This window comes from Neltuma alba, unplaced genomic scaffold (genome assembly GCF_004799145.2).
Source record: "Neltuma alba isolate B1F8T4 unplaced genomic scaffold, ASM479914v2 tig00010248_pilon, whole genome shotgun sequence".
NCBI classification, from domain to species: Eukaryota; Viridiplantae; Streptophyta; class Magnoliopsida; order Fabales; family Fabaceae; genus Neltuma; species Neltuma alba.
The window spans coordinates 11,510-32,057 of NW_021635175.1; the positions used below are offsets into that span (position 1 = coordinate 11,510).

Sequence of the window (20,548 nt, forward strand, 5' to 3'; positions counted from 1 at the left end):
AGAAAATATTAAATAAAATTATTAGAAATAAAGAAATTAATTTATTATTATTAAGAAATTGAAAAAAAAATACTGAAATACTTAATTGAATATATATAATGGATATGCGTGTGTGTAAATCAGTTGCCGTTGGCTCTGTTTTTTCTTGTTTTTTCATAGAGAAGATATGTATGTGAAAGAGGGTTAAACAGGCAAAGAATTTAAAGTCCAATGATAAATGCTCTCCAATAGTTTTCTCTACCGCACTGATTATGCAGCTTATGTAAAAAGCTCATTTGAGACAAAAAAGTCAAATTGCCAAATCACTAAACCAAACATCACAATTTCATACAAGCCCAGCTTTTACCAATTAAGAAGTCAGTTTCGGCTCTCAAACATGATGTCAAACACACCTGTAGTCATGTTTATATGAAGATCTTGTTCATCAATCTCCAGTTAAGAGATAAAGACAAGGCGTGAACTCAACATCACTCATTGAACAATGGGCACAAAAAGATGAACATAAATACCCCCCAAAAAATGTAGAGACCGCATAGAATTATTTAGAGTATCTTCTCGCGTTTAACCTATATTTTTTTACAAAGATTCAATTTCCCATTTTAAAGTAATAACCATATATTTCAGCCATTTATTTCAGCCCAAAAACAACTAATCAAATAAAAAGTTGATCAATGCCCTATGCAACAGAAACTATCTCCTAGAATGCCACATTTTAAAGGACTAAAAGGTGAACTAATCAATAAGAACATAGTATCACACTGCCTTACATATTTGTAGTATCTGAAATGAAAGCTAATAATGTCAGCCTAAAACTAACCTGACTGCATTTCAATCTCCATCTACCTCCTAGTTAGTTAGTCTCCCTAACAACTAAGGACCTGTCATAACTCTGAAGCCTAAATCTAACCCTAGTTCTCCATCACTAACTTCAACATTCTTCATCATAATCTTCATCATCTTCATCCAACCTCCCATTCATGTTGACCAGTTGGACAGGATCAATGGCCATTTTTTCCACATCAGACAGCGACCAGCCTGGGATTTCTTCGTGTTTCGGTTCTGGGGTTGGCTTTTCAGATGGACAAGTTGTCGTTGGTTTTTGAGATGGACAAATTGACGTTGGTTTTTCTGATGGACAAGGTTGGACAGGAGCCATGCTGGTTGGTGAATTTCCGTTCTCCTCCACGGGATCCATATTTAAGTCAAAATTTCTAAAGCATGCTTCTGATGTCTTGCCAATGGAAGGCTTCACGTCATGTTCCGTACCAATTTCCATGCTTTCATTGCTGTGAGTGCGCATCAATGCATCATTATGATGATCATCTTCAGATTTGACATGTGCATTAATCTCTCGATCTGTTGTTCTACTTACTCGGCCACGACCCCTGCCTCTGCCCCGTCCTCTTCCCCTACCACCAGCATGATGTACATTTTCTGCCTGCAAATCATGAAAGGGTACCGTACTCAGCAAAAGAAAGGAAATAACATCAAACGGTTCAAAATACTTCATATAGTAACACTCCTCAGGCAACCAATTCACCTCAAGTGCTAAAGCTGATAACAATTAAGAATGAAATCCAAAAATAAAATCAAGCAAATTCAACATATCAATTTAACTAAATAGTTGGTCTCCAGGCCTCTTTACGGGCTACCAAATTAACATATCAAAATCATGATCAAATAAAAATAGTATCCTAATCCATCTAGGAGACTGCAGGTAGACACCAAAAGCTAGGCTGAAATGCCTTAAGGAAACACCCATCATTTTAATCACTTATATTGAAAATTACGATGACACCTATTGATATGTGCAATCATTAGGAATGGTTTTAAAAAATAATAAATATGGAAAACAAAAGAGATTAAAATGTTACATTTAGAACCAAAGCAATTCGCTCAACTAACTCGTACGTTTAGCATTGGAAGGAGTATTTAAAAAAAAAAGAGAGAGAGAGAAAGTATGCTAACCCATCTAGGGTACTAAAATGGGACCATAAAACTGAGGACCAGATGCCTTGGTTAATTCCAGTAGCATCCAAATCCTAAATTGACCAAATTGCGAAACAAAAGATCCATAAAGTGACTAAATAGATTCCAGTGCAAACTCCATGGCCAACAGTTTTGACAGGAAACAGGTTTATGTCTTTAGGACAATGGGACCCAGAAAGGAAAGAGCTTGGGCATCAATTTTAAGTGACTACTGACTACCAGAAAGAGTAATAGCCCACTTGAAAACTTTGCTTAACCTCATCACTAAATAAGATTCAACATAAAGATAACCACATAGTGCTTTGCATTATTCACTCAATCACAGAATCAGACATTCCATGCACAATTGACAAGAGTTTGACGATAAAATTTGGAGAGAGAAAAATTGCCTTCTTGAACAAAAACTGAAAAAAGAATTGATATGTTACCATCTTATTTCTTTTGGCATCATCGTCACTGTCATTTCCATCATCATCAACCTTCCTGATAAAATAGTTTCCAAAAATCAGCATACAGAAAGGTTTTTCCAGTAAAAAGAATCTTCTGACCAATAAAAGAAAACCACAAACCTTCTTTTACAGACAGTGCGGTCATCTCCAGAAGTAACGTGGCCACCTAAATCAGGAACCTTGCTGACAATATCTTTCAGAAAATCGAAGACATTAAAAGTCTGTACACATTGTTTTCTACAAAGGCAAAGATACAAGAAACTTAAGCTGTTAGATACAGAAAGGAGAAGGAAAGGCAAATAAACAGCAAATTTTCCAAAAGCAATACATCCCAACTTCTCTGCCTTTTCATTTGCAAATATTTGTTTTCAGATACATATGCAGAAGAATTGATGCAGGGAATTAAAGATAGGAGTGTATTTATGATTTTAGGCATCTTGAATCCAAAACCAGAAAAATCCAAAGGCTTATATGGACAAAACACATCATCATTACATTTGGAACACTCCCATTCTTGCTAGAACTTCATTAAAAACAGCAACATAAAATTGAAAGAAAACATTTTTGTGTACCATACTTACAAAGGGAACATACTAGAATTCATTGAACCAAAATTAATCAGTATAAACAACACTTACAAATGAAAAGAATTCATTGTCTTTGCCCCTCTTCTCAATGTTATTTCATACGTCCGATCACATAAATCTTGCAGGAAGAGCTCTAGTGCTTTAGCTGCAAATAGTTAAAACATTATCATAAGCAAGAGATAACTTGCCACATATTCCCTACACTATGTGACAAAAAATACCATGACTTAGACAGAACTACTCACAAACAAGAAGAGGCACGGCCATGGCAATCTTCCCTACATCCTCATCTGATTGCATAATTTTCTTAATCCGAGCCTGTCAATGATGAGTCCAACTAGTTAAAAAAAAATATGGAAAAAAATAAAATAAGAAAATAATTCGGTTTGATTGAAAAAATGAGTGAAATGGCACTTGGACCAAGAAAAAGAAAAACAGTGACATCACAACTAAAGTTTTTTTTTTTTTGGGGGGGGGGGATATCAGATAAGAATGTTATGGAACAGCTAGCTGTCCTGCTCTAATTCTTGTAAAGGCATTATCAACTTTGATCACAATCAACCACACTGTGTTGTGAAACAAGGACAGAAAGGATACCACGTTCAAAATCTAATAACATTTGAAAATAAACCAAGAAACTTTTCCTAAAAAATAACCCAGAAAATAACCAATCTTAATTCAGACAAATCCATAATGAACTTAAGTGAAAGACACTTTTCGTCGACAAGATAGCCAAACCTCTTATTTATTAACACAGCCAATGAATATAAGCATAAAAATCATCATCTCAAACAAATATCATGTCCAGGGGCAATAGCAAATGTGTAGAGAAAGCATGACAATCCGGTAAGCCCCCCAACATAGAGAAGAAATTGAATATATTAAGCGAATTAAAAAGAAAAAACGAAAAACCACAGAAAGCGCATCCCTCATGCGTGCCATACAAATAAATTGCACCAAGACAACAACCCATCAACATACGCATGTTGTCAATAGACACTTACAAACACCGAAAACCCAAAATATATGAAACCCCAATGAGCAGGAGAGGAAAAAAAATTATAAACCGAATAAAATGATAAGGCGAAGATATAGAACATACGGCAGGGAAACGAGTGTCGAGTTTCTTCCTCATGTCGTCGAACTCTTCTTCAACATTCAGCCGACCGGACAACCGAAAACAGCCGAAAACCCACAAGAACAGAGAAACACCCAGAGAAACCAGACAGTCGCGCGCTGTTTATATAAAACGAAACACCCAGAAACAGGACGTAGAGGGACCGACCATTGAAAGAAGATGAAGACGAAAAGGGAAGTTTTTTTTTTTTTTTTGGGAGGAAAAAAAAGTCGAATCGATTTCGATTGTGGCTGGCTTCCCCTTCCTCGAACCGCTATTTTCGGACCCTCCTACGGTAGAGAAGGGAGGATAATATGGTCTTTACAACTTCTAAATTTGAACATTCTACCATTTCTATTTCTGTCCTTCTTATCCGTGTAACGTGAATGTTACCTTTGACCGCAATATTTTTATCTCAATAATAATTATTTATTTATTTATTTTATTGGGGTTTATTTATTTATTAATATATCTCTGCGCTGTATGGATAACATAGATAGTAATTTATAGAAAATTTTGAATGGAAAATTATTAATTAAATTGTATATGAAAAATTTAAATTTAAATTCAGATTCAGACCAAAAAAATAGACGGAAATTTAAAAATAATATTTATAAAATAAAGAGAAACCATTTAAATTGTACTTGTACTAATAATGTATGTATAAACTAATTTTATTAATTTTCTTGTAGTATAATATATAAAATCTCGCATAATTTTGTTAAATTTGTTTTTAAAAAAATGACATTTTTATACTTCTAGGTAATATAGTGAATATATTAATTTATAAGTTTTATACTTGTTCAATGTTAATTAAATAAGCATAGGCCTTTTAAATTAACTTTTATACTTATTAATGTTAATTAATGTTAAATTTGTAGTATTTCCATTTAAGATAATGAGATATAAAAAATTCATATCTAAATCTACTTTTTCCCATATAACATATCTAAATATACTTTTTAACTGGTTAAAGATATTGATAATCGTCTTTTTCCATTAGTTTGATAATGGTTGATATTTGTATTTGAACAGTAAGAAGGAAAAAACTGTTAATAAACATCAAATTTTTTTAAAAAAGAAATATTCGTGAAATATTTTGAGATGACTTGGGAGCAAAAGAAATAGCATTTGTGAAAAAGAAAGTGAAAGCTGACTAGACTTGTCAGATCCTATTATAGGAAAAAAATCACATATGTCAATATCTATATTAAGTCAGTCATCAAAACGAATTAAACTGGTACAACTGTACAGGTACGTAATTAAAAGGTTTTTTTGGGTCAAATATGAATTTGAAAGGTTAGGACTTATAAGATTATATTGTTAAATTCAATGAAAAAATCAGAAAACTTAACTAGATTATTTGTTTACCAAAAAATTAACTAGGTTATTAGTTCAACTAGTTTAGGAAAATTCTTTTTTTTTTGGCTATTTTTTTTATTTTTTAGTCATTAGTGATTATTTTTTAGATAAATGTTTTCTCTAAGCATTATAATCTTATATAAGAATAATGTGTCGGGGGATAGTGATGATAGCCATTTTATACACGCATGAATGGATCTTGATTTTAATTAGTTATTTTTTCTGTTCTAAATATAAAACCCTTTTTATGGTGTATAATTTTGTCATTCGTGTTGCATTGCAGGCAGATCATGCATGTTTTGATGTTGAAAAACACCTCACAACTGATCATGAATACCATACTATTGCTGCCAATGATGGGCAAAATCCTTATTTTGGATTCGATTTCAAGTGTTTTAATTATATTCAGTTTATAGTTTCTTAATCATTGTTTAGTTAGTACGTTGGCATAATAATTGGATGATATGACGGTTCCTGTTAATGTATCCCTTCATTAATTGAAAGTAATCATGTTTGTGTAAAATATCTCTTCTAATAAAAATTCGAATATGGATTCTTTATATTATGTGGACTAAACACATTTCCATTGAAATTTGGTTATTCACCATGCACAAAGATCCTTACTAAGCGTCCATGGCTGAATGGTTAAATTCATTAAGTTCAATCCTATTTGTTTTGACGTACTATTTATGTCGTTGCAGATGTGATTGGATATGTTATAGCAGTTGGTCAATCAATTAGACTTCTGTTCTATCACTCGTGTAAGACAGCTTATGGTGGACATAGAACTAATTGATGAAGGATAAGTAACATTGCTTTTTAATTTTGTTTGTGCGCGTGTAACTTTTGCTTTGCGTCATGATGTCAGTCAGCTGTTGCAGTGTGTTAATTTAATATATTTTTTCGATACATTGATTTACAAATAGAATTAATACTTCTATCCTTAATAAAAGACTAGTTGAATAATTTGAATAAATTAAAAAATTATTACCTCCGGTCTTTAATATAAGATCCAATTTAACTTTTAATTTGGTCCTAATTATAAGACCCTAATCCATTTTGTCTCTCATATTTATGTATTTTTTTTCCAAGATAGTCTTTTTAATAATAATAGTTCTAGCCAATACATTTAATTAGCAAGGATATTTTAGGAATGACAACACTTATTTATTACAAATAACTAACTTAACTTACTTCCTTAATTTTTTCAAATTAGTCAACTAGGTCTTATAATTAGAACTGGAGGTAGTAGTTAAATTAATTATCTATAATAAATAGGTTTTTTTTAAAATACTCTCACTAATCATGTATATTAGTTGAACTATCATTTGATGAAAACTTTAACATATACAACTATTATAAGAACTATTTTTTAAAAAATGTATAAAAATAAAAAAAAATAAAATAGATTAAAATTTTATATTTAGAACCAAATTAAATATTAAATTAGTTTTTTAGTTAACTTTTTAAACCAACAGCCAAAAAATAGAGTTGACTTTTTAAGCATGAAAATCGTTTTATAAATTACAAAAGCTGAATCAAACTCTTTTTATAAAGAGTCATCCCTATGCAAGATCAAGAAAAAATTAAAACGAGGATACAGGCCGATAGGCGTATAGACAGACACGCTCATCAAGCCGTGCACATGTCAGTAAATTTGGTCGGTGGCAATAAATTTACCAATAATTTATATTGTATTATTCTTTCAAAATTGTCCCTAAAGCAATGATTAAAGAACCGGACCGGACCGGACGGTCGGACCGGTTAAACCGTCACCCGGACTCGTTAACGGCTTGGTTTGGACCAAAAAACCGTTCATATAGTTGAGCCGGATTGGACCGGAGTTGAGCCGTTATTAAGCCGGAAACCGGAGTTGGACCGGGAACCGGAACGGTTTTCAAAAAACCGGACGGTTTTTTAGCCTGACTGAAAAATACTAAAAAAATTTCAAAAAATAGAAGAAAAATAAAAAAAATTGATCCCCTTAAATATCCTAATATATTTTTAGACTAGTTATAACCATATAGTATTATTTCATTGAAAATTTCATATATTGTGGTGTTAAAATCGTGAGTCGCTAGTCTTTTTGTTTCGATATTTGATCTATCTTTTAAAAAAAATATTTTGATTTGAATGAATTGATAATTTGTAATATCATTAAATATTTTAAACATACATAAAATTAAATATATAAGGTTTTAGTCCATTTTCAATGATTTTATTATAATTTTAGATTATTTAATAATTTGATATTTTTCATATATACTAATTACATGTATATAATATTTTTTTAAATTAATTATTGCGTCACCGGTCTGACCGAACGGTCCGACCGATCCGACCGATTGAACCATGACCCGTTGATCTTTACGGTTCGACTTCCGGTCCGGCTTTTAAAACATTGCCCTAAAGCTATTGAAATCTACTACCCCCCCCCCCTCACCTCATAACTAATTAATGTAGCTTAATTAATAACGACGATTTTTATTAAGAAAATAATTAAACGGACGTCTTCCTATGTCTTCAAAATTTTCTCTCTTCTCACTATCTTTTTTAGTTTAAAATTACTTTTGTTTTTTTTTTGTCTCGATAGTTTAAAATTACCTGATAGATTCTCTTTTTTTAATTTAAAATTACTTGATAAATTCTTTTTTAATTATTTTGTTTAACGTGGATCTGGCATACGTGCACGCAACTCAGCCTCGGACCCCACAAAAAGAAAAATGCTGTGAAAAATTCGACTTTCAAGAGGATCCTTCATCTTTCCGCCGTCGAACCGACCTTGAAATTCAAACTTCATTTACAGAAAGTGAGAATTTCAAAGTAGTTAAAGCCCAACAATCTCAAAATATGTCAGAAAGTCGAACTTATCACAGCAACGCCCGAAAAGAATTAGATGCTTGCAAGCTTACCACCAACATCAACACTGGCATCATAACCAACATCAAATCCACACATTTTTTTCCCTGTCATCTTTTCATTTATTTGATTTCTCTCCCTCTCATTCTACAGCGAAGGAGAAGAAACAAACTGTCTGGGTAAACTGAAAAGATCTTTCCCTTCAAATGGAGAACTCCATTCCCTACTAGAACCACCAGATGCTTCAGCAGAAGCTATTCCACCATCCTGCAATCCAGGCAGGGGAACAATGCTCCTATTTGAGTGTGCTGATCTCATTGAAGGCTGACCGCCAAACCCAGAAGCATTTGAGCTGCATATATTAGAACAACTATCCTTTGTGAATGGTGAGAGCCCTACCCATAATGCATTTGACCTTGGTGAAGATAAACCTCTATCTAAAGACCAGTCTATGTTGGCATAATCAAATTGCATTGACCCTCCAGTGCTCCAGTCTATTGGAGATGATGCCCCGGATGTGGCTGCTGATCCTAACCCCGAAAAGAGTCCGAGAGAAGCGGCAGCTGCGAGTGTTGGTGAAGCACCTGTTCTGTTCCCTAGGCTAGTGGCTTGGAGATCTATTGAGTTGCTGCTACCAGGGACAAACTGCTGCTGAGGCTGATAATGAAGTTGGTAGTGCATCTGATTTGAACCGAGATAGCTTGCATTGAGGCTTCTAGTGCTAGAAGCCTGCGGTAAAAAGCCATTGGACCTTATTCCCTCACCGTTCGGATGCCAACTTGCAGCTATACTGGAAGAACTAATGCTTGTGGCTGGAACCTGCTTTACATTTGCAGTTTGAGGCCGTTGCATGACCATTAAGGGTTCCCTAGCTGCTCCAGGTTGAAGGTTTTTGTAATCACCTCCAGCAGCCATATATCGGGCTTCAGACTTACCAGATGGGGCCGCTGCCACCTGCAAAGGTGATGCCAATGAATACGACACAGAAGGATTAGATGACGCACTTGGCCACCTTTTGTCGGCCAGTATAGGAGCTTGGTGGGGCTTGGCCCATTCTGACTTAGGCTGAATTCTCTTTAAAGGCTGCACGCTTTTATTACTGGATTCTGAAGACACCCCAGCCATAATTGCTGCCTTTGTGTAGTTAAAATCCTTCTCATCCTTTTTGAGTTGGTTGGGAGAAGGAATAGGCTTTGTTTGTGGCCTTGAATTCTGACTTGCAACCCCTAACTGCTTACCATTATTAACACTTGGAGTATCACCATTTTCCTCCGGCTTTGGGGGAGCAAATGGCGGGTCCAGCTTTAGTTCTCTCAAGGAATCCGCAGCTTTTTCTAGATCTCCTTCACAGGCCACAACTACTCTTTCTACCTCCTGTTTTGAGCAACTAAACTTGGTTTCCATGTCTGCAATCCTAGCAAGTTCTTCTGATATGTCAATTTTTAAATTACTTCCACCTATGTTTTTATCCTTCTGATTGTCTGTTTCCTCACCCGCTTCAAACAGCCATGCGACTGATTCTTCCATCTTTCCTTCATTCAGAATCAATGCCATTGTTGCTCGTTCATGAGAAAATCCCATAGCCACGAGCTGTTGAGCTAGGGCCTCCAGTTTCCTTGACATAAGATAGCCACTGCAACGTTCATGTAATTCTTGGGCTCGCCTTTCCTTCTGGCGTTGATGTTTTCTCTCATTTTTCTGGCGGATTTTCTCTCGCTTATCAATATCAGCTCCAGGTACTGTTTCCAATTGAGCAGGAGGATTGGAGAGCTTCTCCTTGTGGTCCTCTGACTCACCAGACCAACTATCATTATTTGAAACAGAATCATAATCAACACCAGCAATCACTGACACCCCAGGACGCTCCTCCGTCTCATCCACATTGCGAAAACGGCCATTAGAATGAATTAGGGAAGTAGATAACACTGGTGACATTTCAAGAGTATGAAATGTTCCTAATAATGGGTTGTATGCACTAGCTGGTATAGCAGCCCCTGCATTAACAGATCCTGAAGGCTTAGCAGAACCCTTCTGGGCTTCCTTACCTGCCTTCTTGTCTTTGGACTTGGAACGGGAAGCAGGAGACATGTCAGCTGAAGGCATAAAAGGTTCTGCAACAGTAAAAGAAATAATTTAGAGACTTCATCTAACTTCAAATCAGGAGAATAGCAACATACGACAAACCAAAAGATCAAACATCTTTAACAGTCAACATTTTAGTTAATATCCACACCACTGCATGCAAGCACAGATCTGCTTGCAAGAAAGCATAGTTAAAGGATAAAAATGAATGCTGCAAGAGTGGCAGCACATCTCAGATAATTCAGAACCTGCACCCCCCTCCCCAAAAAAAAAAAAAAGGCGATTGTTAATTGTAAGATTATAATTATAAGTAAGCCAAGAGAGAGGAGGGTGAAATCATTGTAGGAAACTCATACCTAGCTAGAGGGTCAAGAACAATAGTGTTGATTTTTGTACAGTGTAGAAATTGTCACTAATCCTTGTCTAACGCAGCAAACCAGAACAAAGACAAACTGGTAAACTAATAGCAAAGAAAGAAAATTAAAAAGATAACTAGTCTTTCTCTCAAGGGAGAAGAATGAGAGGGAAAGGAAAAGGCAGTAGGGACTTCCTAACTATTCCAAATCCATATCTGCAGTTTCACGCATGAATAAAATAACTTAATCATAAGAATAATAGGACCCTTTGATGCCAGTGACAGGTGGCTTCATTCATGTGCAGTGACCATGGTTGATGCATAGACCCAGTCCCATAGGCTTCCTGTGACATGGCTTGGTACTTAACTACCTAGCTGTATGTGTCCAGTGCTAACGCAGAGTAAAATGAGATCAGATTATTGCAATACCCTATTCTCTCCTAGATACTACCGTATAAAACGAACTCTGGCTGTTTACTCCATTTATAGTTTTACATAACTCACCTGAAAGTATGAAAATGAGAACCTATCCAAAAAAACTGGGCAGGAACATGGTAATTGAGAAGCTTTTAAACTGACTGGCAGCCATATAGGTAGATCATATCTTTAGTCATGGTTTTGAAAGCATGGAACTGCTAGTGCATGAACTACATACTCTACGGCCTACGCATGAATTTCCACATAGACACGGACTTGAGAGCAGCAAGTTGTTAGCGCATGAAAACCCTAATTTAAAACAGTAAATATTTTAACTTTTAAGCACCACACCAAAAATGTTTCTAGCATCAATCAATAGCACTAAACTGCTAGTAAGTTAATACCCAGTTCTCAGTTCTCTGATTCCTTCTCTTAATGTAGCCAAAAACTAGTGGCCAGAATTAACTCTGGCTTCATAACACTCACTTAAACAGAAACATATAACATCTGATTACTCCATATTCAACTTATTGCGTTACTCCCAAACCAATGAAGATGGCCTGCAGTTTAAAAAATAAGCCCTCCAATCCTTTTCTTAAGAGAAAATAATGTTAGATGCTGAAAGACATTGCTCAGTTCTACTAAGGTAAGGTGATCCAAGAAGAAAAGGAAAGAAACCAAAGTGAAACACAGGAGAAGATCATAACAGCCCTAGAAAACCACCTATATCTTAAAACCAGTAAACAGAGAAAACAGTAATTAATTATTCTAGTGAAAAGAACGCTAGCAATCGAACAAAATGCCACCAAGCAGATAAAATCCCGACATGGCAATACATAAGATCAGCGCAACATAACCCACCCACCATCTCATTCAAATTAATATGACAAGCACAACCATATCAGAAATGAAAACAGTCCAAATTTGCAGATTATCAACCGCAAGATATCTGATAAAATTAATTAGTGCCCATTCGCATTCTTCAGCATTTCTATGCCTCCAACAGTTCAACCAAATAATCAAAACAATTTCAACTTTCTGCCAGAACTCTCATCCTACCATTCATATGAAAGAATTCATCTCAGCCCCACCGAATAACTTCTTTAACCATGTATAAAAAGTAAATTCAGAGAAATCAATGGTGGGGGAAAAAAAACAGAAGGATGTAGCAGTTGCAGTGTGCGTCCTATCATCAACAAAATGAGGCATAAAACTGAACTTTCTATTGAACAGAATCTAAAGGCATCTTGTAAATTGCTGCAATGTTCAATGGTAACCTTCTAATAATCTAGTAAACAAAAGAAAACAAGGTAGGGAAGAGAAGAGAGGTGAAATGGCAGAGGGAGAGATATTCTGACACAACACAGCAGATGGACATAGATGCCCACTCGAAGTCTAAGTTAAAAGCCAAATTCATGTTCCGCCTGAAGGCCCCCAACACATTTCCGGCTATCATCTCATGCAATTCGACGACAAAATTAATAAATTCGGCAAGCAGCAACGTCATTGCATTTCCTCAATAGCATGCATAATCAACTCAAATTCCGCCTTCACAATGTCAACCGATCGCTAATGGTTGCGCAATAGGAGAAATTGGTAACCGTAAGATTGAAAATCACAACCATCTCCCAGATGAGGAAAAAGGATGAGAACCAAAGTATCGCAAGCATTTCGCGCTCTACAGGATCCATTATACTTCGCGCTCTACAGGATCCATTATACTTCATCCTATTAAGCGAAACCAATCCAAACTGACCCAAAATTTCTAATTCCCGACCAGCAAATTCGATAATCAATAATGCAGGATTTGAATCACCAAGTTCAACGATCGAACAAAAGCGAAACAAAAAACACACAAAATTCATCCTCCGTCAATCACCAGAGCTGCTAATTTGACGAAGATCATATAACGGATCAAAATGAGGAGAAACAAAATCAGATTCAGTTAAAAGGAAGAAGAAGAACCAACCTTCGGCTTGATGGAAGTTTAGCTTTGACGAAGACGATAAAGGGATCAAGGCGTTGAATGACAAAATCGTTGAGAAGTTTAGAGGGAAGAGAGAGAGATAGGTTTTTCGAGGCTCAAACTGATTTTGGCAGAATCAGGGTTTTGAGGAACTGAAGATCTGGAAATGATAAATAAAAGTGAAATAATATTTTTTTTTCCCTCTTTAAAGTATTATTTTGTCCCCTATATTTTTTATATTTTTATTTTTTGGGCAACATGTTTTATATGTATATATTTTTGGGACACTTACTTTCATTTTCTTTCCAATTTTCAGGTTACCTTTTCAACTGACGTGTATCTTACATCGTGCCTAAAGATGAGCCGTGCATGTTAGAAAAGAAATTACATTTTTTAATACAAAAATCTGTCACCTGTACAAAAATTACTTTTTTAATTACTCATTAATTTTTTTCTCCAATATTACATTCAGCTCTTCAATTTGTTTAATTTTGATTCCGTTTCTTAATTTTGTTTCATCCTACTATGCTCCTATTTATAGCATAAAGAAAGATTTTTTTTTGTTCTATTAATAAGTCATTTCATTAAATTTTTATCATGAATATATTATATTGTCCTTTATTTATTATAATGTGAATAATTATTTTTTTAAAAGTATATATATTAAATAGGAATAGTATTGAAAAGTTACTATATTTTAATAAAGAATTAATACTGTTTAAGGTTTTTTTTTATTTATAAAAAATATTTTAAAAATACCTTATAAATAAGATTAGATAAGCATCTTGGATTACGTGTAATTTTGATTTAGTCCACAATTTTATTTCATATTTCATTTTTATTCTTTTATTTCTGCCTTTGTCTTTGAATGCTTCTTAAATACTACTTCCGATCCTTAATATAATATTCTATTTGATTTTTATTTTGGTTCTAAATATAAGACTCCAATCCACTTTATTTCTCATATTTCAAGATAGTCCTTCTAATAATTATAGTTCTAGTCAATACATTTAATTAATAGGGATATTTTAAGAAAGACAACACTTATTTAAAGCAAATAACTAATTCAATTTACTTTCTTGATCTCCTCAAATTAATCAAATGGTTCTTATTATAATCAGGACTAAAGGTAGTATTTTTGGAATAAATGTTACTTTCGCTTTGAAAGTTTTTACGAGGAAGCCCTTTTTTTTTTTTTTTATTTAATAGCAGTGTTGCCTTGAAAAGTTGCAAAAAGGGAGCAATGGGGATCTATTTGGACGGAGACCTAACAGACGTTCTCCGTATAGGAACTTTTGCTGCGCAAGGTTGGAAGTTTTGCCACGTAGATGAGCCCCAGTGGATTAGCGATCCCCATCATCAATGTCAGACGAAATGCCGATTTCCCTTCAAGCTTTTTGGTGAGGATTGTATTCGCTAGGGCGAGTTTAAAGGCACCACGAAAGTCCACCAACCCACTGGTGGAGAAGAGCATAGAAGAGGAGAAATGGGAGAGTTCTATGGGTATCAAAATTATCAGCAAGTTCGTGTTGTTACTGCTCTGTTATAAGCTACGTTAGAGTGATATATAACGCTCTATTTGCAATGAACAAGGAGGGGGCTATGGAGATTTTCACTATTATGATGAGCAGATAGGAGACAGGGTGATAGAGGTGATAAACGAGCTCATGGGCATGTCAAAAGGTTGCATGAGGAAAATACTGGACAGAGGAATAGATATGGCGATATTGAGGCAATAGTTGGTGAGATGAAGAAGAATAATGGCCTGAAGGTTTTTTTTTTTTTTAAATGCGAAAGTAATGTATGAAACCTTGGTTGTATTATTTGGAACTAGGAAAGTAATGTATGAACTTTTGGTGAATCGATTGATTTTTATGTATGTATTTCCTTCTATCTCTTAATCAGTTTAGCTTTCAAAATCTCTAAGAAGTATATTCTTTGATTCAAGGAATTAAAAATTGGACCGGCTAATGAACCGGTCAAGATAGTGGATTAAGGGTTAGTGAATAAGATTGAGGTCAAACCAAAATCAGACCGGTTATAACTAAAATAATAAAAGTTTTAATTATATAGTAAATATTTTAAATAAAAAATAATATTAGGCCAAAATCATAATAATTTTTTTAAATAATAAAAATTAGTGGCCAGATAAGATTTTCTTTTGCTTCTAGACGGCTAGACCTATATTTTTTTTTTTTCAGTATCCGTTGGACATATATGGTTATACCCATGCATTTAATATTATTAATTTATTATCAACTAAGCAACTAAATTGCATTGGAGGTTGGAATTAAAATTGCATTTATTTGTTTATGTAGCTTTTCAGCTTTGTATTTTCGCCATACAGCAGCAGATTTGACATTGATGATATTACGTTCAATCCCCCACACAAACCCTTCTTTCTTCTTTCAGCCATTTTCTTCTTTTTCTTTTTCTCCTCTCCTTGTGTTCTTTCATCTTCTGCAAAAATCTGGCTGGTGTCTTATTTTTTGCCCTTCTCATCATTGTTCTCCTTCTCCTCTTCATTATTGGTAGGTAATTTCTTTCATGTTTTTTACTTTTAAATTTGTTCTTCATTTGCACACTTCTCTCTCTCTCATTTTCTTTTGCAAGCTTTCGTTTTTCTTTCTCTAGTGAGGAAGTGGTGTCACGGTTGGGAGAGAAAAGGAAGCAACCCAGGTAAACCGCCAACCCAATGGATTAGCCGGGTTCTATTCGAGTTACAGCGGTCCAAAACAGTTTATTTCGAGTTAGATTTTTTCCGGTTTTGAAAAGAATCGGATTGAACAAGTGACTGGTTCGCCGATTTCCGATCTAAATTGACCGGTCCGACTTGATTTTTAATACCATGTTTTGATTCTAATCCATCTCATCCTAATCATCCTTATAATTATCATGGTTATTTTCACCACTATTATTTTCCTCAACACACTTCCCTTCCCCCTTACTTGCCTCAACTTCTCCTTTCTTGTTGACGCCCTATGTACACTTCACCCCACTATCGACAAGAGATGACCCATATGCTATAATCAATTCATAACCCCTTGCATAGACACTCTTTTTCTCTTTCTTCTTCTCATTAAACTCATACAACAAACTATCCAAATAACACTAATAATCAAGACTAGATTCGAAACCATCAATGAGACCACTCTTTCCACTATCCGATGCCATTACCATCTTAAATAAGAGAGTAATTAACCAAAAAACAACAACTAATTAACAAATAAGCCAACTTAGTCTAAAACAAACAAAAGGCTAATATGAACTTTACCTTTTGCAAAAGAAGAAAAAAAAAAAAGTGTTTCCAACCACACTTTTTTACATGGTAACACTAAAAAAGATTCGATTCTTACCTACCTATTGAAGAATCTATGTGCTCATCTCATCCTTTCCTTACTCATACGCCATTGAGACTCGCAACAGTCTACCTCCACTCCCACTTCACACTTCCTCTAACCTTAGCAGAATGACTACTTTTTGTCAACATATAAAACTCTCAGAGTCCTTTTGTCTTTCTCCCTCAACATCTTTTTCTTATCCTTATCTAATTTCTATTTCATTTTACATGTGTCCATCCTACCTCCATGTTACCCATCTAACTAAATGCCACGTCGTTCCCAGGATTCCATCTTTGTGCGATACCATGTCACTTAATGAAAAACATTGGGTCTCCTTCCAAATAGGTCTACGGTGCTCCCTTTTTGCAACTTCTAGGACAATATTGCTATTAAAAAAACTTCCAAGCAATTAGTGCTTCTTTGTAAAAGCTTTCGGGGTAAAATGACTTTTATCCCAATATTTCTTAAAGGATTTTGGGGGATATGTGGGATCCAATAAGCAATTCGATAGATGTAGAATTACAAAACGAATGATACGTAGATATACAGCAAATACACTGACAAAATGAAAGGAAGAAGACAAAAGTTATATGGGAGTTATTGTTCAACATATAAAAACTTACTCCCCCAAATCGTATATAATCCCATGACTCACTTATGGGACGTTATCACAATTTAAATTTTAAATTAATAGATGCATCGGAATTTTTTTTTAAAATTAATAGATAAAACTCTTTATCTAGACCCATATTTTATTTTTATTCACATAATAGCCCCACTTATATTGGATTTGAGTCCTAATCCTCCCAAGGTGGACTTGGTAAAACCCAACATATCTCTTCTGCTTTTGGGTTTTCAATTGGTCTATACTTCCATCTAATTTTTTTTAAAAAAATATAATTATTTTGTTTCTTAAATAATTTAAAATAAAAAATTAGAATATAATGAGAAAATTTAGTTTTAATATGTATTAACCATCTATATTTTTTACTCGGGACTTCCTATGTATTATATATTATATATATTGGCTAATAATTTTCTTAAACAATTTTTTATATGAAGGTTTGGTTAATAATATAATTTTTCGTGACTTCACGTCAATGATGTGAATTAAAATTATTAGGACAATCACAAAATATTTTCCTCTTAATACAGCATGCCCGCGTTCACCTTTTTTTTATATACATACATGATGGCCATTACATTTTATGTACATAAAAATTCACAAGTGTTTTTTAAAAAAACATGACAAAAAAACTGTGAAAATTGTAAAATCATAAATAAGACATTTTCACAAAAATGTGTTATTATATGCAAATCAATTATTATCAAAAACCCAAGTGTCGTAACTGATTTGAAATTTTGTAATTTTTATGGTTTTTATTTATCTTTCTTTCTTTTTAACTAAAAAATTCATAAGTGTTACTGTTGCAGAATGGCGACAAATTTTCGCTTTTTGTAGTTTTATTTGTTCAAAAGGATAAGAACATGCTGCCCATATGGATCCAAGATGTAGCCTTTTTGGGTTTCTTTTTAGAATTAATATTTGGAAACTTTCAATTGATGACGCCCCGCAAGATGGATCTACGCTAAAATATTCAGTGTTGAAAATGTCACAATATCTGACAGAAGCAAAATATAGAAGGGAGATGATATTTTGTATATCTTTTAAGAACCCTTTTTTTGTTTTTACCTTTTAAGAATATTAATTATAATATTAAACACTAAGGTAAGATCAAAGTCTCCATCTACACCTAGTTTTTCTCCCTCTTTCAACCAATTATTTTTGTGTTTGGTCAGGAACACGAATTTGGGTGCTCTGAAATCTACCTTGTATCGATTGTGGGATGTTTGAATTATATTTAAAGAGTGTAATAGAGCTTGTTTATGAAGTTTAAACAGATTTAATCAATGGAATTATTGCGATTTCGAATTTTTGCTGTGAATCATAGATAAAGTGTTGGGGGATTGGCTTTGGGTGTTGGATCTTGCTTTTAAATTTTGAATAATTATTATAGGTAGCTTCAACATGCTTAGTGGGCCAAGAATATGTGACTTGATTGGGAGTTTTGTTAGTTTTCTTTTTCTTAAAAAAAAATTGTCAAATTTCCAGTAAGATTTTGAGGTGTTTCCAATTTAAGTACTCTTCTGGTTTTAAATATAGGATCTAATTATTGAGTTAATTTTGGTCATAAATATAAGACCTATTTATCATATTTATTAATTTTTTCTAAATTACCTTGTGAATACTCCCTCAACCATAATTAAGTAGAAGAAGGAGGATGATATTAATGAAGATGATTATAGTAGTTTAGAAAAAACATGTCATATTTTTTATAATTAACTAACTTACCTAACTTTCTTAATCTAATCAAATTAATTAAATAGATCTTATATTAAGAACTGAAGGAGTAACTTTGGCCATTGTTTCCCACTAGTCCATGGTTGAAGGGTTGAAGGGCTGAATAATTTCAATTTGACTCCTGAAATAAGTTCAATTTGACTCCTGAAATAGATGCAACGCCGGGGATGCATCTCTTATCCTGAGTAAAGCATGAAATTTGAAACTAATTTTCAACTTTACCTCAATCAATAATTTAGGCACATCGAAATTACTTAAATGGGTAGCTCAACTCTCTGCCTAAAATTTTCACGTCTAGAATAAAAGGAACCTTGTTTTGATTGGGAACCTTCTATTGATTTTCAAATCTAAAAAAAATTGAACTTGTTTTGATTGGGAACATTTTATTGTTTGATTCGTTTTATAATTCTTACATAGCATACCAAGTAAAGTATCTTGGCAATTGAAATGGACTTGAAGTACTTCAAGCCTACTCAAATGTTTTACTCATTTGATCTTTTATTTGACTTTGGGTTCTAATTGTCCGTGGCCTGTGATTGTTGTTCGTTAAATCTTGGAATGCTAATTGGGCCTTGTTGCATTATGTGGTGATTGAATTGGATTGTGGCTTTGGATTTGTGTAGGGTGTCGGACTTGTTGGCTATTTTGCTGGATTGCATACAGGTGAAGTTGAAGAAAATCCCAATTTCACTATTTTTTGGAAAATAGATTGATAATTAGAATCGTTAACCACACTATAAAAATTAAAAATTTTTCAATTTATTAGGTACCCAAAAATTTCTCAAAGTCAAAATACTTTTTAGATTACATAGTGAATAACATCATTAAAATCGTTAATATCGTTACAAGAGTAGGTGATCATGTTACCAAAATTACAAAAATATCATTTTTACGATTTCTTGGAAAATAGGTTTCTTTCTTTTTGGAAGGGGGGAATACAACAGGCAAACGTTAGCTTGAAAAAGGCATTACCAAAAAGTTATATATGATCAGTTGATTTCTCTACAATATATCGTTGATCTTATGAAACTCTATTCCTACAATATGAAAGGGTGCTTGGCAAGAGAACGGTCTGACTGTTGTCGTCATGTGCTGCCTTGGCCAAGCAGTTTGCGCAGTCTATGGTTCGCGTTGAATTTGGAAAATAGGTTTCTAATTGCTTTAATTGATAATACTATTGCATGACTTATCAATTATGTTATGAAATTAGAAAAATTTCTGTTTTATAAGGCAATTAAAAATACCTTAGAGTCAAAATATCTCTCAGATTAAGTGGTAAATAGTATTATTAGAGTTGTTAATAGTCTTATTAAAGTTTAAAAAAAATTCATTTTCACAATTTTCTAGAAAATAAATTTTGGCAATTTTATTATCAAATTTGTTAATATTATTACATGACTTATACTGCAATGCAATTACATGAAAATGTGATTTTTCTAACTTAAGTGACACAATTAACAATTCTTATAACAATATTAACAATTATAATAATACTATTCATTACATGATTTGAGAGGTATTTTGATTTTGAGAGATTTTTCAGTGCCTAACATTGAGAATTTTTCAATAAAATAATAGCATTGGAGATTTTAATACTCTCTTCATTTCATAATATAAGACGTTTTTAACTAATTCACACGTACTAATAAGAATAATTAAAAG

The 20,548-nt window shown here is 33.7% G+C and overlaps 2 protein-coding genes across 3 annotated transcripts; both read right to left on the reverse strand.

Moving 5' to 3' along the window:
- Positions 1-710: 710 nt before the first annotated feature.
- Positions 711-4,386, reverse strand: LOC114755296 (dr1-associated corepressor homolog). The gene is made up of 6 exons (XM_028944167.1): positions 4,128-4,386; positions 3,271-3,343; positions 3,077-3,170; positions 2,559-2,675; positions 2,418-2,472; positions 711-1,438 (listed from the first exon to the last, which is right to left on the reverse strand). Exons 1-6 carry the CDS (start codon positions 4,158-4,160, stop codon positions 929-931), a joined length of 882 nt encoding a protein of 293 aa, XP_028800000.1. The 5' UTR covers positions 4,161-4,386; the 3' UTR covers positions 711-928.
- A 4,026-nt stretch (positions 4,387-8,412) lies between these two features.
- Positions 8,413-13,324, reverse strand: LOC114755293 (uncharacterized). 2 transcript variants are annotated; one of them, XM_028944162.1, is made up of 2 exons: positions 13,187-13,324; positions 8,413-10,474 (listed from the first exon to the last, which is right to left on the reverse strand). In XM_028944162.1, the coding sequence occupies exon 2, from the start codon at positions 10,464-10,466 to the stop codon at positions 8,511-8,513; it is 1,956 nt and encodes a 651-aa protein (XP_028799995.1). In that variant the 5' UTR covers positions 10,467-10,474; positions 13,187-13,324; the 3' UTR covers positions 8,413-8,510. The 2 variants fall into 2 exon arrangements, with proteins under 2 accessions (XP_028799995.1, XP_028799996.1); XM_028944163.1 differs by lacking the exon at positions 13,187-13,324 and adding an exon at positions 10,597-10,671.
- Between the last annotated feature and the right edge of the window lie 7,224 nt (positions 13,325-20,548).